Here is a 21,047-nt window from a genome sequence, read left to right on the forward strand (position 1 = left end):
GTAAAAATAAAGAAAAATCCTTTTATGAGTAGGTGTTCTAAAACTTTTGACCGGTAGTGTATGTGTGCGCGCTTTCTTATGTGCATGTACAGTATGTGTGTTGGTACAGCATCCCAGTGTCAATATTAAACAGGCAAATTTTTGTGATAAACTGACGTCAATTATGACTGATTCTGGTGTGACTGTTATGTCCTCCCTATGACAGTTTAAAAATAAGCCCACCCACAGTTCAGTTATCGCATATGTCTGAGCATGTAGGACAAAAGTAGAGACCTGAAAAACATTGTTTCATGTGATTTCTAGACAGATTGGGGATTTAGATGGATTGAGAAAGAGGAAGGAGAAACCATGGAAACAATACATGTCATGTTGCCTATATTTATTTTTTTATTGGAAATCCTCTCATTACCATACACAAATATATCACAGCTGACATAACTATTGATAAACATTTTGCACTAATAGTACATTTCAAGCACGGGTGCAACTTTCACTGGGGACGGGGGGACGATATGTCCACCCCCCCACCACATTCTGAAAGTGCATTTTTGTCCCCCTCAGGTTTATTGGAATGTGATACAAAACAAGGAAATAGTGTGCTTTAGGACCGCTCGGTTGCCTCCGAGCAGTAGGCTGTTTGGAGTGAAAAATATTTCCCACCCACTTCTTAAACCAAAGTTGTGCCCCTGCTTTCAAGTAATATTAAGCCATAAGAAAATACAAAATATGCCTCCTCACTTGGTATAGCATTTACCTTGTGTACCAATAACTAGTCTACCCAGGTTACCTTGACTGGTTTTCCTTATCATGGTGCAGTACTGCAGTGTTTGTCCACGCTGACGGTCTGCTCATCAGTGAAACCCTCCCGGGCAGAATGCCCGCAGGCAACCCCATGCCAGGCCTACCCCCTAGGATCAAAGACTCAGGAGCACAGAGAAGCCCATACAAAATACACAGACCTGAACAGTGAACAGACAAGTGCTTTCATTTATAATAGTCAATGGCAGCCACTCTTAGACATGAAAAGGAGCTCAATATAAAGTTTAAAAGGTCTGGCTAGCATGCGCAGGGAGAGAATCAAGCCAGGGCCAGTTACTCAAGATTGATGCAAATTTCTCCTATTATTCTAAATTCTGCTTGCTCCATCCCAGTGCAACAGGGGTCAGTGTGCTCCCGAGTTTGCCATTGTCTGACTGGCCCATACTGGGCTCGAAACAGTGCTCCTCTGCATCACAACCCCTCTCTAATTAACAGTCCAAACAGGTTGAGCCACACAAAAGGATACAAAATTGGATGGCTCCAGCCACATTTCAAGCTAGCTGAGGGATGCTCTTAAGTTACTTTAAAACGCTGTTACACCGGCTTTTGGGTGGAAAAATAAACCATTACGATTCAGTTCGGCAATGCCCTAGTTTTTAAAACTGTCACTAGAACCCAGTTATGCACATGTGTTGGAGCAGTCAGAACACCACACAATCCCCGGGTATTGGTTTTAGCTCATGAAACCAGCAGGACTACCTCATTCCTTGCAGGGTTGGGGTCCATTCAAATTGAAGTCACTCAATTCAAATTCCTAGTCCAGTGAACTGGCATTATTTCTGTAACAACTTCTCAAACTGAGAAGCATTTTTTGAAAGTGTCAATGATTGAATTGAAAGCACTTCCTGAATTGACCCTGATTTATGAGGTTTGAAATATTTAAATAAAGCTTAACATAGGCCATGTCTGGACATTGCAGTGCATCAACTGGCCAACACTAAAGACATTCTTTAAATTTGTTATTTTATTAAGGAAAACGGTGAAAGGGACGAGTTTGCGGTAAAAGCTTGTAGGTACATTTTAAAACGCTTGAGACTGGACGTCATTGCTGCCGTCGTCTTTAGGTAGCTTGCTCTTCTTGGGGAGTAACACGGCTTGGATGTTTGGAAGGACACCACCCTCCGATATGGTGACCGCACCCAGCAGCGTGTTCAGCTCCTCGTCGTTCCGCACAGCTAGTTGGATGTGTCGTGGAGCAATGCGCGACTTCTTATTGTCACGGGCCGCGTTACCCGACAGCTCCAGGACTTCAGCGCAGAGATACTCCAGTATGGCAGCGAGGTAGACTGCAGCTCCTGTACCAATGCGGGCAGCGTAATGTCCCTTCTTCAGCAGACGGTGAATTCGGCCTACAGGAAACTGGAGACCTGCCCTGACAGAGCGACTCGTGGAAGTCTTCGATTTGGAGACAGCTTTCTTTGCACGACCAGACATCTTGTAGAAACAAAGTACATGTTTTAGTGACTGTTGAAATTATTCAAACATTGCCTCAAGTGCATCGCCAATATACAAGCCCTCCTGGGAAGAGTTGTGGATGCAAAGAAGCTAATGCACCTGCCCTTCAGCTGGTGCCCACTCAATCAATACAATCCCACAGGCACACTATTTACACAGTTAACAGGACTACCAGAAGACTTACACTTTAAATCAAAATATGGACAGTTAAGAGGACAAGGCATTTCACACAAATGAGAAGTTAGCAAAAAACGAAACATGTGTATACTCACGGCGACAGGCTGTTTGCAAGAACTAGAACAAGCCTAAAATGGAAATAATAGCAGCCATTCAACCTTTTTTTTTATAGAAGGGAATAACAAGTTGCATTATTGAGGGGACCCGTTTTTCCCAAAGTCACATGTCGTAAATACTTATGTCTGATTGGATAGCCAATTAGATTAAAGATAATTCACATGGGGCCCAATTCCAAATCGAGCCCAAGGCCCTACTCCTTACTACTCTGGATATATATACAGTACGTTAGCAGATCCGATAGGGTAGGTGGAAGTTGTGCCATCTATCTTTCACCTATTATGTGTTCAGATAATTCACATTAGTCTTACCAGAAAATATTACATTACAACAGCGTTTCCCAACTCCGGTCCTGAGTACCACAACAATATATATGTTTGTTGTACCCGGACAAGCGCAGCCGATTGTACTTGCAAAATAATCATCAAACCCTTGACAAATTGAAAAAGGTGCTTTTTTCCGGAGCTACAACATAAATGTGTGCTGTTGGAGGGACTCGAGGACCGGAGTTGGGAAACGCTATATCAGAAGAGGGGAAGAATGAAAGCCAGCATGATGATAATGGTGTTATTGTGCCACCTAGTGAACAAGGACGGATGTTACTCTCCGATGAAGTAGTCATGTTGAAGAAGTTCCGCCCACTTTGGCATGGATTGGTTGTTACTGGGAAGGGGTGTGTCAAGCTTCAGGGCGAAAAATGTTTTTAAATTAAAAAAAAAAAACTTTTTTTTTTTAATTAACAACAAATCAATACATAAAGCACATGAGGGAACACAAGCATACATAGATTACAAACAATGGACAATCGAGCTAGGGGGTACAATATCACATTACAATTACACAAGGACCTTAAGGGACATGCACATACTTACAATTCTAACAGCTTTTTTGTTAGTAGAGCATTTAACCGTCTTAAAATACAGTTCAATTTCTTTTTGTAGGATACGAAAATGTGGTTTTCTGTTTGTAAATTTACATTTGTGTATATGAAATTTGGCCAAAAGAATAATGACATTAATTACATAAAAATGATTCCGCTTATTTCTATTGTATGTAAAGAATCCAAACAGTACATCTCTCCACAATAGTGTAAAATCTTCATAAATGTGTTCAATTATAAACCTACTGATGTCTTGCCACAGTTTTCTTACATGCATACAATGCCAAAAAAGATGCACAACTGTTTCTGGGTGGTCATTACAAAAGGAGCAATTTGAGTTGATGTTTTCCTTAAACTTCTTCATATAGTGGTTGGCAGGATAATATTTATGAATAATTTTAAAGGAAACTTCCTTAATTTTGTTAACAAGTAGGTATGTTTGTGGCAACATCCAAACTTTTTTCCAACAGATATTATCAATAAATCCATTCCAATAAGGCATGACATAAGGTCCTGCTGAAACAAGGATCGTATCGCTCTGTTGTTGAATGGACCAAAAGAGAAACAAATCTTTCCTACTGATGAGTCAACAGGGTCAATAGAAGGTAGGCTCTGAGGGGAACACCTGAGGGAATGGCATCTAAAACAATTGCAAAATCTTTAGGTGTTACAGGGACCTTGTAAAGTGATAAGAATTCTTTATAACTGAGTAAAAGACCCTCTTCATTTACCAGTTGGCTCACCAATAGGATATTATTTCTGAACCAATATTCTAAAAACAGAGAGGTATTTTTATACAATATATCCTTCAGGGCGAAATACCAATCGTATCAAATGTTTAAATGACGTCATCACGGAGCGCCAGAGGATTCCGGAGACTTTCCCACATGTGAAAAAAACACGAGGACACTATTTAGATGTTTTTCTCTTTAGCTAGTATTGGTTCTTCGGTCAGCACCAAGAAATAACAATCTTTAGCATTTTCTTTGATTGACTTAACACATTTTATTTAACCTGAATTCGACATTTGTCGCGCTAGCAAACTTTTCAGCTCTCAAGTTAGGCAGATAATTTAAGTTAGCCACCTTGGTAACATCTAACGTTAGCTAGCTATCATGGATAACTCGGACGAAAATTCGGTACAATTCCACGGGGATGAAGAGATTATAGAAGTCATCGACCTTAACGAAACAGAGCAAAACCCAGGTAATGATGGTTGTATGCCTAGCTAGATAACGTTAGTTGGTCAGAATCAGATGCTTCAAGGGGTGTAGTTTAGTTCATGTCCTTATAACTGTATGAGGACTTGCTACATGGACTGGCATTGATTGAGCAAAATAAGTTGTCTCTTGGACGCTGGGGGCATTGTCTTGGTTAGACCTTCTATGAGTTAATGTCGTGGTATAAAATTAAGAGAGGTATATGTGTCAAGTACAGTAATACCTCACTCTGACGGACAGATGATTTGGCGGAGGAGTTCGAGGACGTGGACGTAGGAGAAACTGAGAACGGAGACAATGAACAGGAAGACTGGGATACCGACGACGAGATGGAGCAGGAAAAGGAGCAAGATGACAGCGAACTCACCTTTTCCAAACACACGGGTACTAGCTAGCTAACTATACCACCTCACTTGTGCTTTTCTTTCAGTCTCTAAACAACTCAGTGGCAGTTGCCGGTAGTAGGTCCACCTCATTATCTTGTCCATCACCACCACCACTATGTGGATAGGATTTGACCGTAAAGGGTGGATGACTTTAGTCATTTCATGTAATCCAGGTATTGAAGGGAAGGAGGGAGACAGGGTGGAAGCTATTGGATAGGCCAGGGACATGTATGGGTCACTTTTTTTCTGTTGTCACATTGACTTGTGTTTTCTAGGCTCCGTGTTCTGTGTGAGTCTGGACCCAGCCACAAACAGCTTGGCTGTGACCGGAGGAGAGGATGACAAGGCCTATGTCTGGAGAGTGAGTGACGGGGAAGTGCTGTTTGAATGTACAGGTGAGTCTCCATACTCTCCAAGCTGTCATCAATTAGTTGTTGTGCTTTTAATTTAGCTTTGACATCCCAATAGGACATTTCTTTATGCTACAGGATAGTTGAGCTCAGAATAAACAAGTATTTGTCCTTCTTTTTCCACAACCGTAGGCCATAAGGACTCCGTGACAAGTGTTTTATTCAGCCATGATTCTTCCCTGGTGGCCACGGGGGACATGAGCGGGCTGATCAAGGTCTGGAAGGTGGAGACCAAGCAGGAGGTGTGGTCCTTCGAGGTGGGAGACCTGGAGGTGAGGAAGAACACAGCCCGGCCCAAAACAGGGTGCGCATATTTGTTGTAGCTCAGCAGGAACACACTGCCACACCTGATTCAGCCTGATTAAGCTAGGTAGTTAAATCAAGTTTTTTTTTGTGTGTGTTAGTGGATGGAGTGGCACCCCTGCGCCCCGGTGCTGCTGGCGGGCATGGCGGACGGTAACGTTTGGATGTGGAAGATCCCAGGGGGTGACTGTAAGACCCTGCAGGGCCCTGGCTGCCAGTCGACCAGTGGAAAGGTCCTGCCAGACGGTGAGACTGCCTCCCCAGCCAAGCATAAAGGACAATTCAGTACAGAACACTCTACCATGATCTGTGCTGCCAGGTTGAACATGTAACAACTTTTTATTTTCTCCACAGGGAAGAGAGCTGTGGTGGGCTATGAAGATGGGAACGTACGACTTTGGGACCTCAAGCAGGGAAATGCCACCCATGTGATTAAAGGTTGAGTTTGGCCAAGTTGTCGCACGCCTGAACACAGTATGTGACCATCCCCACTACTGCCAGACGGCAGGATATGTGTCATGGTCACTGGGAATCAGTGTGGAATGTGTTTATTAGTGTACATAGCTTACTTTATATCTAGAGTAGATGACAAAACCCCAAATCCTAATCTTGACTTTTCTGAGGATAAAACAGTAATAACTGCCACTGGACCAGCGGTAAGGAACAACTTCTATCCCCACTCAACTGTTTCCTCGCTTCTCTGGCCACCTCAGGTCATGATGGACACCAGGGGGCGCTGACGTGCCTGGCCTGTAACAAGGACGGCTCTCTGGTGCTGACGGGCTCCGTGGACGGCCGTGCCAAGCTCATCAACACTGCCACTGGCAAGGTGGGCGGCGGGCACTACTGTATTATAGAGAACACATAACTACTGTATTATAGAGAACACATAAATACTGTGTTATAGAGAACACATACATACTGTATTATAGAGAACACATAACTACTGTATTATAGAGAACACATAACTACTGTATTATAGAGAACACATACATACTGTGTTATAGAGAACACATACATACTGTGTTATAGAGAACACATACATACTGTGTTATAGAGAACACATACATACTGTGTTATAGAGAACACATACATACTGTGTTATAGAGAACACATACATACACATGCATACTGTGTTATAGATACACATACATACTGTGTTATAGAGAACACATGCATACTGTGTTATAGAGAACACACATACATAGCATACTGTGTTATAGAGAACACATGCATACTGTGTTATAGAGAACACATACATACTGTGTTATAGAGAACACATACATACTGTGTTATAGAGAACACATACATACTGTGTTATAGAGAACACATACATACTGTGTTATAGAGAACACATACATACTGTGTTATAGAGAACACATACATACTGTGTTATAGAGAACACATACATACTGTGTTATAGAGAACACATACATACTGTGTTATAGAGAACACATACATACTGTGTTATAGAGAACACATACATACTGTGTTATAGAGAACACATACATACTGTGTTATAGAGAACACATACATACTGTGTTATAGAGAACACATACATACTGTGTTATAGAGAACACATACATACTGTGTTATAGAGAACACATACATACTGTGTTATAGAGAACACATACATACTGTGTTATAGAGAACACAACATACTGTGTTATAGAGAACACATACATACTGTGTTATAGAGAACACATACATACTGTGTTATAGAGAACACATACATACTGTGTTATAGAGAACATACATACTGTGTTATAGAGAACACATACATGTTATAGAGAACACATACATACTGTGTTATAGAGAACACATACATACTGTGTTATAGAGAACACATACAACTGTGTTACATACATACTGTGTTATAGAGAACACATACATACTGTGTTATAGAGAACACATACATACTGTGTGTTATAGAGAACACATACATACTGTGTTATAGAGAAACATACATACTGTGTTATACTGTACATACTGTGTTATAGAGAACACATACATACTGTGTTATAGAGAACACATACATACTGTGTTATAGAGAACACATACATACTGTGTTATAGAGAACACATACATACTGTGTTATAGAGAACACATACATACTGTGTTATAGAGAACACATACATACTGTGTTATAGAGAACACATGCATACTGTGTTATAGAGAACACATACATACTGTGTTATAGAGAACACATACATACTGTGTTATAGAGAACACACATACTGTGTTATAGAGAACACATGCATACTGTGTTATAGAGAACACATACATACTGTGTTATAGAGAACACATACATACTGTGTTATAGAGAACACATACATACTGTGTTATAGAACACAGAACACATACATACTGTGTTATAGAGAACACATACATACTGTGTTATAGAGAACACATACATACTGTGTTATAGAGAACACATACATACTGTGTTATAGAGAACACATACATAGTTATAGAGAACACATACATACTGTGTTATAGAGAACACATACATACTGTGTTATAGAGAACACATACATACTGTGTTATAGAGAACACATACATACTGTGTTATAGAGAACACATACATACTGTGTTATAGAGAACACATGCATACTGTGTTATAGAGAACACATACATACTGTGTTATAGAGAACACATACATACTGTGTTATAGAGAACACATACATACTGTGTTATAGAGAACACATACATACTGTGTTATAGAGAACACATACATACTGTGTTATAGAGAACACATACATACTGTGTTATAGAGAACACATACATACTGTGTTATAGAGAACACATACATACTGTGTTATAGAGAACACATACATACTGTGTTATAGAGAACACATACATACTGTGTTATAGAGAACACATGCATACTGTGTTATAGAGAACACATGCATACTGTGTTATAGAGAACACATACATACTGTGTTATAGAGAACACATACATACTGTGTTATAGAGAACACATACATACTGTGTTATAGAGAACACATACATACTGTGTTATAGAGAACACATACATATACTGTGTTATAGAGAACACATACATACTGTGTTATAGAGAACACATACATACTGTGTTATAGAGAACACATACATACTGTGTTATAGAGAACACATACATACTGTGTTATAGAGAACACATACATACTGTGTTATAGAGAACACATACATACTGTGTTATAGAGAACACATACATACTGTGTTATAGAGAACACATACATACTGTGTTATAGAGAACACATACATACTGTGTTATAGAGAACACATACTGTGTTATAGAGAACACATACATACTGTATTATAGAGAACACATACATACTGTGTTATAGAGAACACATACATACTGTGTTATAGAGAACACATACATACTGTGTTATAGAGAACACATACATACTGTGTTATAGAGAACACATACATACTGTGTTATAGAGAACACATACATACTGTGTTATAGAGAACACATACATACTGTGTTATAGAGAACACATACATACTGTGTTATAGAGAACACATACATACTGTGTTATAGAGAACACATACATACTGTGTTATAGAGAACACATGCATACTGTGTTATAGAGAACACATACATACTGTGTTATAGAGAACGCATACATACTGTGTTATAGAGAACACATGCATACTGTGTTATAGAGAACACATACATAATGTAGGATAGAGAACACATACATACTGTGTTATAGAGAACACATACATACTGTATTATAGAGAACACATACATACTGTGTTATAGAGAACACATACATACTGTGTTATAGAGAACACATACATACTGTGTTATAGAGAACACATACATACTGTGTTATAGAGAACACATACATACTGTGTTATAGAGAACACATACATACTGTGTTATAGAGAACACATACATACTGTGTTATAGAGAACACATACATACTGTGTTATAGAGAACACATACATAATGTAGGATAGAGGACACATACATACTGTGTTATAGAGAACACATACAGTTGAAGTCTGAAGTTTACATACACTTAGGTTCAGTCATTGAAACTCATTTTCAACCACTCCACAAATTTCTTGTTAATCAACTATAGTTTTGGCAAGTTGGTTAGGACATCTACTTCGTGCATGACACAAGTAATTTTTCCAACAATTGTTTACAGACAGATTATTTCACTTATAATTCACTGTATCACAATTCTAGTGGGTCAGAAATTTACATACACTAAGTTGACTGCCTTTAAACAGCTTGGAAAATTACAGAAAATTATGTCATGGCTTTAGAAGCTTCTGATATGCTAATTGATGTCAATTGGAGGTATACCTGTGGATGTATTTCAAGGCCTACCTTCAAACTCAGTGCCTCTGCTTGACATCATGCGGAAATCAGCCAAGACCTCAGAAAAAAATAGTAGACCTACACAGGTCTGGTTCATCATTGGGAGCAATTTGAAAACGCCTGAAGGTACCACGTTCATCTGTACAAACAATCGTATGCAAGTATAAACACCATGGGACCATGCAGCTGTCATACCGCTCAGGAAGGAGACGCGTTCTGTCCCCTAGAGATGAATGTACTTTGGTGCGAAAAGTGCAAATCAATCCCAGAACAACAGCAAAGGACCTTGTGAAGATGCTGGAGGAAACAGGTACAAAAGTATCTATATCCACAGTATAACAAGTCCTATATCGACGTAACCTGAAAGGCCGCTCAGCAAGGAAGAAGCCACTGCTCCAAAACCGCCATAAAAAAGCCCAGACTACGGTTTGCAACTGCACATGGGGACAAAGATTGTACTTTTTGGAGGAATGTCCTCTGTTCTGATGAAACAAAAATATAACTGATTGGCCCTAATGACCATCGTTATGTTTGGAGGAAAAGGGGGAGGCTTGCAAGCCGAAGAACACCATCCCAACCATGAAGCACGGGGGTGGCAGCATCATGTTGTGGGAGTGCTTTGCTGCAGGAGGGACTGGTGCACTTCACAAAATAGATGGCGTCATGAGGCAGGAAAATTATGTGGATATATTCAAGCAACATCTCAGGACATCAGTCAGGAAGTTAAAGCTTGGTTGCAAATGGATAATGACCCCAAGCATACTTCTAAAGTTGTGTCAAAATGGCTTAAGGACAACAAAGTCAAGGTATTGGAGTGGCCATCAGAAAGCCCTGACCTCAATCCTATAGAAAAATGTGTGGGCAGAACTGAAAAGGCTTGTGCGAGCAAGGAGGCCTACAAACCTGACTCAGTTACACCAGCTCTGTCAGGAGGAATGGGCCAAAATTCACCCAACTTATTGTGGGAAGCTTGTGAAAGGCTACCCGACACGTTTGACCCAAGTGAAACAATTTAAAGGCAATGCTACCAAATACTAATTGAGTGTGTAAACTTTTGACCTACTGGGAATGTGATGAAAGAAATAAAAGCTTAAATAAATCATTCTCTCTACTATTATTCCGACATTTCACATGTAACTGCTGGAGCTACGGTAGAGACCACGTAACTGCTGGAGCTACGGTAGAGACCACGTAACTGCTGGAGCTACGGTAGAGACCACGTAACTGCTGGAGCTACGGTAGAGACCACGTAACTGCTGGAGCTACGGTAGAGACCACGTAACTGCTGGAGCTACGGTAGAGACCACGTAACTGCTGGAGCTACGGTAGAGACCACGTAACTGCTGGAGCTACGGTAGAGACCACGTACCTACTGGAGCTACGGTAGAGACCACGTACCTACTGGAGCTACGGTAGAGACCACGTAACTGCTGGAGCTACGGTAGAGACCACGTAACTGCTGGAGCTACGGTAGAGACCACGTACCTACTGGAGCTACGGTAGAGACCACGTAACTGCTGGAGCTACGCTAGAGACAGCGTAACTGCTGGAGCTACGGTAGAGACCACGTAACTGCTGGAGCTACGGTAGAGACACCGTAACTACTGGAGCTACGGTAGAGACAGCGTAACTGCTGAAGCTACGGTAGAGACCACGTAACTGCTGGAGCTACGGTAGAGACCACGTAACTGCTGGAGCTACGGTAGAGACAGCGTACAGAGGATAGTGGGAATGAAAACAGTACTTCTGGTTTTACATGGTGGGACAGATGACATGGGGAGATTGACATGCATTATTCACAAGAAAATGTTCTGCCATGTGTTCAATTGACCAACATGGTGTGGGTTTTCGAGATATGCTGTCCTGCTACTTATCAGTTGGTATATGCTGTCTAACTGGAATGTATCTAATGGGGTGTGTAGGTGTTGGGTGTGTTCTCTGTGGACGGGGGCAAAGCCAAAGCTTCTCAGGAGGATGCTGAGGAGACCAACTCGGTGGAGTCAGTGGGGTTCTGCAATGTGTAAGACTTGATGTTTTTAACATAAGCCCAGAATCACAAGTTAACCTTAAATGAACTGCATGGCATACAGTGTGTAACAGTTGCCATGTTTTGAACGATGCTGTGTTCTCTGTTGTCCAGGTTGCCTCTGATAGCGGTGGCGTATCTGCATGGGACCCTGGCTATCTATGACCTCTCCTCACAGGTCCTCAGACACAAGTGTCAGCACCAGGTAAGAAACCAGCCATCCAACAGACTCAACCAAACCCACAATAATCCTCTGATCATGGATTGTAGAGACGTGTTGCTCTGCTATTTTCAAATGCCTTGTTATATGCTCTATAAACAACTATTTGTGTGTGTCAGGCTGGCATTGTTAAACTGCAGTGGGAGGAGTCATCCTCTGTGGTGTCCACCTGTAGTCTGGACGGGGCGGTGAGGCTGTGGGATGCCCGCTCGGGAACCATGGTGTCAGAGTACCGTGGCCACCAGGCGGAGATCCTCGACTTCACACTCAACAGGTACACACACCCCTAAGTTTCCGCTAATCACAGATCCTAACCTTTTCAAGTAGGCTAATGAACAAAACGTCTGACCCTGTATCAGCGGTTATGGGGAACTTGTATTCTACTTGAGCCAGAAAGGCTCCTATTCTCATCTGACTCTCTCTCCTCCTCCCACAGAGAAGCCTCTATGGCGGTCACTGCCTCTGGAGATCACCAGGCCAAACTCTTCTGCCTCCAACGGCCAGACCGTTAATAAGAGGAGCAGAGGGAGAAAGAGCGAGAGAAATGGGGATGGACTCAACCCGGATCGCGCTTTGTCGACAATGCACCTTAAAGGCAATATTCCCGTTTTTGTGGAGACCGTTTTAACAGTGGACACTGCATATATCGGCTCAATCCGAAGTGGTCACTTAACCTCTCTGGGAAATGTGGGACGGTAGCCAACAGCCAGTGAAAGCGCAGGGCGCCAAATTCAAAACAACAAAAATCTCATAATTAAAATTCCTCAAGCATACATGTATTTTACACCATTTTAAAGATAAAATTCTTGTTAATCCAGCCACAGTGTCTGATTTCAAAAAGTCTTTACAGCGAAAGCACCACAAACGATTATGTTAGGTCACCACCAAGTCACAGAAAAACACAGCCATTTTTCCAGCCAAAGAGAGGAGTCACAAAAAGCACAAATTGAGATAAAATGAATCACTAACCTTGATGGTCTTCATCAGTTGACAGTCATAGGACTTCATGTTACATTTATTGTGTATGTTTTGTTTGGTCAAGTTCATATTTATATCAAAACATATTTATATCAAAACATATTTATATCAAAACAATCTCATTTTACTTTGGCGCGTTACGTTCAGTAGTTCTAAAACATGCAGTGACTTTGCAGAGAGCCACATCAATTTACAGAAATACTCATCATAAATGTTGATGAAAATACAAGTGTTATACATGGAATTAGAGATATACTTCTCCTTAATGCAACCGCTGTGTCAGATTTCAAAAAAACTTTACTGAAAAAGCAAACCATGCAATAATCTGAGTACAGCGTTCAGACAACAAAGCAGCCTACATAGACTACCGTAATTTCCGGACTATAAGCCGCTACTTTATTCCCACGCTTGGAACCTCGCGGTTTATACAATGACGCGGCTAATTTATGGATTTTTCCCGCTTTCACAAGATTCATGCCGCCAAAAAACTGAGCACCGTCACATAATGTGACGTAAATCGAGCGCGCTCAAACTTCCCATCATTCTGATTACGGTAGTAATTTTGTCACCCTCATCATGGCAAAGACACGGAGAAATGCATATGATGCAGCTTTCAAGTTGAAGGCGATCGATCTGGCTGTTGGAAAAGGAAATAGAGCTGCTGCACAGGAGCTTGGCCTTAATGAGTCGATGATAAGACGTTGGAAAGCAGCGTGAGGAACTGACTCAGTGCAAAAAGACAACAACAGCTTTCAGAGGGAAGAAAAGCAGATGGCCCAAAGTATTTGCAGCCACTCGACATCAGTGTAAATCGTGCATTTAAGGTGGCGCTCCTTGTTCAGTGGGAGGCTTGGATGACAAGTGGGGAGAAATCCTTCACTAAAACGGGCCGCATGCGAAGAGCAACTTATGGTCAAGTCTGCCAGTGGGTTCTGACAGCGTGGAGCATTGTCAAAAAATCCACTATCATCAACGAGTTTCGAAAGGCTGGACTGCTGCGTGTTGAAAGGGCAGCATGAGCTCAGAAAGTGACGAGAGCGACAATGAAAACGATCCAACATCGGATGAAGCAATTCTGAGGCTATTCAACTCCGACACCGAAGGAGATGGCTTCAGTGGTTTCAGTGCACAGGAGGAAGATAGTGACCAATGACTTTCTTGGTAGGCCACTGTTTAATTTTTTACAAGCCGTGTTTCGTTTAAAGGCTGTGTAAAGTTAATTTGTTTCAATGTACCGGTAGGCACCTGCGGCTTATAGACATGTGCGGCTTATTTATGTACAAAATACATATTTTTGAATAATTCAGTGGGTGAGGTTTATATTCAGGTGCGCTTAATAGTCCAGCAATTACGGTACATATTGTGTAGTCAACATTAGTCAGAAATAGCATTATAAATTTGTACTTACATTTGGTGATCTTCATCAGAATGCACTCCCAGGAATCCCAGTTCCACAATAAATGTTTGATTTGTTCGATAAAGTTCATAATTTATGTCCAAATAGCTTCTTTTGTTAGGGAGTTTGGTAAACAAATCCAAATGCGCGTGCAAGTCCAGCCGAACGTCAAAGAAAAGTTCAAAAAGTTATATTACAGGTCGTAGAAACATGTCAAACTAAGTATAGAATCAATCTTTAGGATGTTTTTATCATAAATCTTCAATAATGTTCCAAATCGGAGAATTCCTATGTCTGTAGAAAAGCAATGGAACGAGAGCTAACTCTCTTGTGACCGTGCGTCACGAGCTCGTGGCACTCTGCCAGACACCTGGCTCAATCCCCTCTCATTCAGCCCCCCTTCACAGTAGAAGCCTGAAACAAAGTTCTAAAGACTGTTGACATCTAGTGGAAGCCTTAGGAAGTGCAACAACCCATATCCCACTGCATATTGGAATGGCAAAGAGTTAAACTACAAACCTCAGATTTCCCATTTCCTGGTTGGATTTTTCTCCGGTTTTCGCCTGCCATATGAGTTCTGTTATACTCACAGACAGTTTTAGAAACTTCAGAGTGTTTTCTATCCAATACTACTAATAATATGCATATATTAGCATCTAGGACAGAGTAGCAGGCAGTTTACTCTGGTCACCTTATTCATCCATGCTACTCAATACTGCCCCCCTGTCACCAAGAAGTTAAATGGCACATTGTCAACAAAGTGTTTTCTCACAACTGAGGGTTTTTGAACTGTCTTGTATCGATTGTGGTCTGTCTGATCTATAGTAGACCTGCAGTGTTCTAGAAGGTTCTAGAACTGCTAGCCATTCTACTCAGGTTTCTCAAGTAGAACCCACACAAAATATATACATTCTAAGTGGTGTGGTAGTGTAGATGTTGGAACACGTCATCCTAGAGGCAATGAAGCATCTAACAGTAGACCAACCGTTGTGTGGTCCTTGATTTATTACTAAATACACTTTCAACTACACCTTGGTGTTCCCTGTGCGATTTGGTTTGATGACATTATGAATACACATTAAGGTAATAGAGCTACGTAGAGATGGAGATCTCGATGATGTCCCCATAATATCTGGTGATTTGTGGAGAGTAATTCTCACTTTCTCCCTAAATCACCCCAAATTATGTCAACTCAACCTTATAGACAGTGGGGCAAAAAAAGTATTTATTTAGTTAGCCACCAATTGTGAAAGATGAGAAGCGTGTCATTTTCATCATAGGTACACTTCAACTATGACAGACAAAATGAGAAAAAAAATCCAGAAAATCACATTGTAGGATTTTTAATGAATTTATTTGCAAATGATGGTGGAAAATAAGTATTTGGTCAATAACAAAAGTTTCTCAATACCTTTGTTGGCAATGACAGAGGTCAAGCGTTTTCTGTAAGTCTTCACAAGGTTTTCACACACTGTTGCTGGTATTTTGGCCCATTCCTCCATGCAGATCTCCTCTAGAGCAGTGATGTTTTGGGGCTGTTTCTGGGCAACACGGACTTTCAACTCCCTCCAAAGATTTTCTATGGGGTTGAGATCTGGAGACTGGCTAGGTCACTCCAGGACCTTGAAATGCTTCTTACGAAGCCACTCCTTCGTTGCCCGGGCGGTGTGTTTGGGATCATTGTCATGCTGAAAGACCCAGCCATGTTTCATCTTCAATGCCCTTGCTGATGGAAGGAGGTTTTCACTCAAAATCTCACGATACATGGCTCCATACTTTCCTTTACACGGATCAGTCGTCCTGGTCCCTTTACAGAAAAACAGCCCCAAAGCATGATGTTTCCACCCCCATGCTTCACAGTAGGTATGGTGTTCTTTGGATGCAACTCAGCATTCTTTGTCCTCCAAACACGACGAGTTGAGTTTTTACCAAAAAGTTATATTTTGGTTTCATCTGACCATATGACATTCTCCCAATCTTCTTCTGGATCATCCAAATGCTCTCTAGCAAACTTCAGATGGGCCTGGACATGTACTGGCTTAAGCAGGGGGACACGTCTGGCACTGCAGGATTTGAGTCCCTGGCGCCGTAGTGTGTTACTGATGGTAGGCTTTGTTACTTTGGTCCCAGCTTTCTGCAGGTCATTCATTAGGTTCCCCCGTGTTGTTCTGGGATTTTTGCTCACTGTTCTTGTGATCATTTTGACCCCACGGGGTGAGATCTTGCGTGGAGCCCCAGAACGAGGGAGATTATCAGTGGTCTTGTATGTCTTCCATTTCCTAATAATTGCTCCCACAGTTGATTTCTTCAAACCAAGCTGCTTACCTATTGCAGATTCAGTCTTCCCAGCCTGGTGCAGGTCTACAATTTTGTTTCTGGTGTGAGAGCCAGAAATCTTGCTTGTTGACCAAATACTTATTTTCCACCAATTTGCAAATAAATTCATTAAAAATCCTACAATGTGATTTTCAGGATTTTTTTCCCCCCTCATTTTGTCTGTCATAGTTGAAGTGTACCTATGATGAAAATTATAGTTCTCTCTCATCTTTTTAAGTGGGAGAAATTGCACAATTGGTGGCTGACTAAATACTTTTTTCCCCCACTGTAAATATATTGGGCCCTGTTGAAATACTTTAGAAATGCATCCGTCCTTCCTTTTCTGAAGTAATCACGAATCTGGATTGGTGGAAATAATGTGATAACTTTGCTTTCCCCTGCCCCATCACTGACCTTAAGGAAACATGGAAGGAAGGGTGCATCTCTGAAGTATTGGGACAGAGCCATGGGCTTTGTTCTGCTGTTTGTTGGAACCATTAAAGACGTTTTCAACCCAAGTCTCTAGGTTGTCCTGGTTCATTCCCAGCATCAGCTCTGCCTGAGAAGGCTTTGTGCAGACCGTCATTGAGTCACATATTGTCTCACAAATGGCACCCTATTCTCTATAGTGGTCTTCTTTTGACTAGGGCTGTGGTCAAAAGTAGTGCACTATATAGGGAATAGGGTGTGATTTGTTACACACTGTAGGGACCAGAACACTGCTGTGATTAGAGGTATGATAAGCATACTACAAAGTCAACAGCATCATCAAGAGATGACCTAATTTGTTGTAAACTTGGATCTGTGTGCTTGATCTAATGCATTCAGCCACGCTACAGGGTGCCCTAGCCAAAATAGCTTCTAGGCTAATCTAACATTATACAGATATGACTCAGACACAGTGCATTTGGAAAGTATTCAGACCCCTTGACTTTTTCCACATTTTTGTTACAGCCCTTGTTCAAAAATGTATTAAATAAAAAATGTTCCTCAAACTACGCACTACCCCATAATGACAAAGCGAAAACAGGTTTTTAGTTTTTTTGGTGGAAGTGTATTAAAATAAAACTGATACTGTATTTACATAAGTGTTCAGACCCTCTGCTATGAGACTCGTAATTGAGTTCAGGTGCATCCTGTTTCCATTGATCATCCTTGATGTTTCTACAACTTGATTGGAGTCTACCTGCGGTAAAATCAATTGATTGGACATGATTTGGAAAGGCACACACCTGTCTATATAAGGTCCCACAGTTGACAGTGCATGTCAGAGCAAAAACCAAGCCATGAGGTCAAAGGAATTGTCTGTAGAGTTCTGAGACAGAATTGTGTCAAGCCACAGAACTGGGGAAGGGTACCAAAAAATGTATGCAGCATTGAAGGTCCCCAAGAGATGCTAAGCTACAGGACTGTCTGTAATACCAACATGTTTCAAGCAGACCACCATAGTCCCTGTGCTCAAGAACACTAAGGTAACCTGCCTAAATGACTACCGACCTGAAGCACTCACGTCTGTAGCCATGAAGTGCTTTGAAAGGCTGGTCATGGCTCACATCAACACCATTATTCCAGAAACCCTAGACCCACTCCAAATTGCAAACCACCCCAACAGATCCACAGATGATGCAATCTCTATTGCACTCTACACTGCCCTTTCCCACCTGGACAAAATGAACACCTATGTGAGAGTGCTATTCATTGACTACAGCTCAGCGTTCAACACCATAGTGCCCTCAAAGCTCATCACTAAGCTAAGGACCCTGGGACTAAACACCTCCCTCTGCAACTGGATCCTGGACTTCCTGACGGGCCACCCCCAAGTGGTAACGCTAGGTAACAACACATCCGCCACGCTGATCTTCAACACGGGAGCCCCTCAGGGGTGTGCGCTCAGTCCCCTCCTGTACTCCCTGTTCACTCATGACTGCACGGCCAGACACGACTCCAATACCATCATTAAGTTTGCCGATGACACAACAGTGGTAGGCCTGATCCCCTACAACGACGAGACAGACTATAGGGAGGAGGTCAGAGACCTGGCTGTGTGGTGCCAGGACAACTTTTCCCTCAACATGATCAAGACAAAGGAGATGATTGTGGACTACAGGAAAAGGAAGACCGAGCACACCCCCATTCTCATCAACGGGGCTGTAGTGGAGCAGGTTGAGAGCTTCAAGTTCCTTGGTGTCCACGTCACCAACAAACTAACATGGTCCAAGCACACCAAGACAGTCGGAAGAGGGCACGACAAAACCTATTCCGCCTCAGGAGACTGAAAAGATTTGGCATTGGTCCTCAGATCCTCAAAAGGTTCTACAGCTGCACCATCGAGAGCATCCTGGCTGGTTGCATCACTGCCTGGTATGGCAACAACAGTGTCCTCCATCATTCTTAAATGGAAGAAGTTTGGGAACCACCAAGACACTTCCTAGAGCTTGCCTCCTGGCCAAACTGAGCAATAGGGGGAGAAGGGCCTTGGTCGGGTAGGTGACCAAGAACCCGATGATCACTCTGACAGAGCTCCAGAGTTCTTCTGTGGAGATTGAAGAACCTTCCAGAAGGACAACCATCTCTGCAGCACTCCACCAATCAGGCCTTTATGGTAGTGGCCAGATGGAATCCACTAAAAGGCACATGACAGCCCGCTTGGAGTTTGCCAAATGGCACCTAAAGGACTCTCAGACCATAAGAAACAAGATTCTCTGGCCTGAATGCCAATTGCCACGTCTGGAGGAAACCAGGTACCGCTCATCACCTGCCCAATACCATCCCTATGGTGAAGCATGGTGGTTGCAGCATCATGCTGTGGGGATGTTTTTCAGTGGCAGAGACTGGGAGACTAGTCAGGATCGAAGGATAGATGATCAGAGGAAAGTGCAAGATCTTTGATGAAAACCTGCTCCAGAGTGCTCAGGACCACCGACTGGGGCGACGGTTCACCTTCCAACAGGACAACGACCCTAAGCACACAGCCAAGACAACCCAGGATTGGCTTCGGGACAAGTCTCTGAATGTCCTTGAGTGGCCCAGCCAGAACCCAGACTTGAACCCAATCGAACATCTCTGGAGAGACCTGATAATGTGTGCAGCGACGCTCCCCATCCAACCTTACAGAGCTTGAGAGGACCTGAAGAGCAGAATGGGAGTAAAACATGTTTATGTTTTGGGTTCTAATGGGGGTACGACAGTAGAACTAAGCTGATGGGGCATTTTAAGTTATATTCTTCAAGAATCAGTGGCTATATATCTTGATTTTATTCATCAAATGTATTCAAGCTTTAAAAGGGGAAAGCACATAAAGTGTAGGAAAATCTAGGTGAGGATAACCTCCTTTCTAGGAAGAGGCAGTGGCCACTAGTCCAGTGTTTCCCATTTACATTTACATTTAAGTCATTTAGCAGACGCTCTTATCCAGAGCGACTTACAAATTGGTGCATTCACCTTATGACATCCAACTCCATTCCTCCAGTGCCCCCAAGTAACAGAATATATTTCTGTTGTAGTAGACCTCATTCAACTTGTCAACTAATCATAAAGCCCTTTTAATGAGTTGAATCAGGTGATGGTTTTTTTGGGGGGGGGGGGCTACAACAAAAATGTGTGCTGCTGGTGGTTCTGGAGGACTGGAGTTGAGAAAGTTAGGCTACCATATTTTCTGTGAACCCGAGGGGCTAAAATGATCTCCTGTGTCATGACAAGCCCTTTCCTCTAGGAAAAGACTCATAAGCAGATGTTTATGTCCTGTAAGAATGTAATGATATTGCTGTTTTATTGCAGAGACCTATATATTCTACCCAGCAGGAAAGGCATTAGCCAAGTAGCTACTGTTTTGTTGCTATGCCAATGCTTGTGAAATGTCTACCTCTTTACCAAACTGGTCTTTAGAGAGAGTGTGTGGGAGGGACAGAGCTAGTATAACAGAAAGACCAAGGCATTATCACATTTCATATGTGTGTTTAGTAGTTGTTTGTCGGGATTTGCAAAGGCCCAAGTACAGTAACA

General features: G+C 42.0%; 2 protein-coding genes across 3 annotated transcripts; one reads left to right on the forward strand and one right to left on the reverse strand.

Annotated features, from left to right (window-relative positions):
• Positions 1-364: 364 nt before the first annotated feature.
• LOC118370295 (late histone H2A.2.2-like) lies at positions 365-3,162 on the reverse strand. 2 transcript variants are annotated; one of them, XM_035755252.2, is made up of 3 exons: positions 2,880-3,162; positions 2,547-2,579; positions 365-2,253 (listed from the first exon to the last, which is right to left on the reverse strand). In XM_035755252.2, exon 3 carries the CDS (start codon positions 2,251-2,253, stop codon positions 1,840-1,842), a length of 414 nt encoding a protein of 137 aa, XP_035611145.1. In that variant the 5' UTR covers positions 2,547-2,579; positions 2,880-3,162; the 3' UTR covers positions 365-1,839. The 2 variants fall into 2 exon arrangements, with proteins under 2 accessions (XP_035611145.1, XP_035611144.1); XM_035755251.2 differs by having other exon boundaries at positions 2,547-2,609; positions 2,880-3,160.
• Positions 3,163-4,302: 1,140 nt separating this feature from the next.
• Positions 4,303-17,563, forward strand: LOC118370294 (angio-associated migratory cell protein-like). The gene is made up of 11 exons (XM_052513927.1): positions 4,303-4,654; positions 4,909-5,052; positions 5,330-5,449; positions 5,597-5,736; positions 5,869-6,013; positions 6,122-6,205; positions 6,481-6,596; positions 12,032-12,129; positions 12,250-12,340; positions 12,475-12,629; positions 12,792-17,563. The coding sequence occupies exons 1-11, from the start codon at positions 4,564-4,566 to the stop codon at positions 12,865-12,867; spliced, it is 1,260 nt and encodes a 419-aa protein (XP_052369887.1). The 5' UTR covers positions 4,303-4,563; the 3' UTR covers positions 12,868-17,563.
• The last annotated feature ends 3,484 nt before the right edge of the window (positions 17,564-21,047 follow it).

The sequence above is a fragment of the Oncorhynchus keta genome, unplaced genomic scaffold (genome assembly GCF_023373465.1).
Source record: "Oncorhynchus keta strain PuntledgeMale-10-30-2019 unplaced genomic scaffold, Oket_V2 Un_scaffold_14384_pilon_pilon, whole genome shotgun sequence".
Lineage (NCBI taxonomy): Eukaryota > Metazoa > Chordata > Actinopteri > Salmoniformes > Salmonidae > Oncorhynchus > Oncorhynchus keta.

Excerpts from the sequence above, each read along its gene's own strand:
- LOC118370295 (XM_035755252.2), bottom strand. The coding sequence starts at position 2,253 with ATGTCTGGTCGTGCAAAGAAAGCTGTCTCCAAATCGAAGACTTCCACG.
- LOC118370294 (XM_052513927.1), top strand. The coding sequence starts at position 4,564 with ATGGATAACTCGGACGAAAATTCGGTACAATTCCACGGGGATGAAGAG. Across the intron at positions 5,053-5,329 it reads CACCTTTTCCAAACACACGG|GCTCCGTGTTCTGTGTGAGT; the intron begins GTACTAGCTAGC and ends TGTGTTTTCTAG. Across the intron at positions 6,206-6,480 it reads TGCCACCCATGTGATTAAAG|GTCATGATGGACACCAGGGG; the intron begins GTTGAGTTTGGC and ends TGGCCACCTCAG.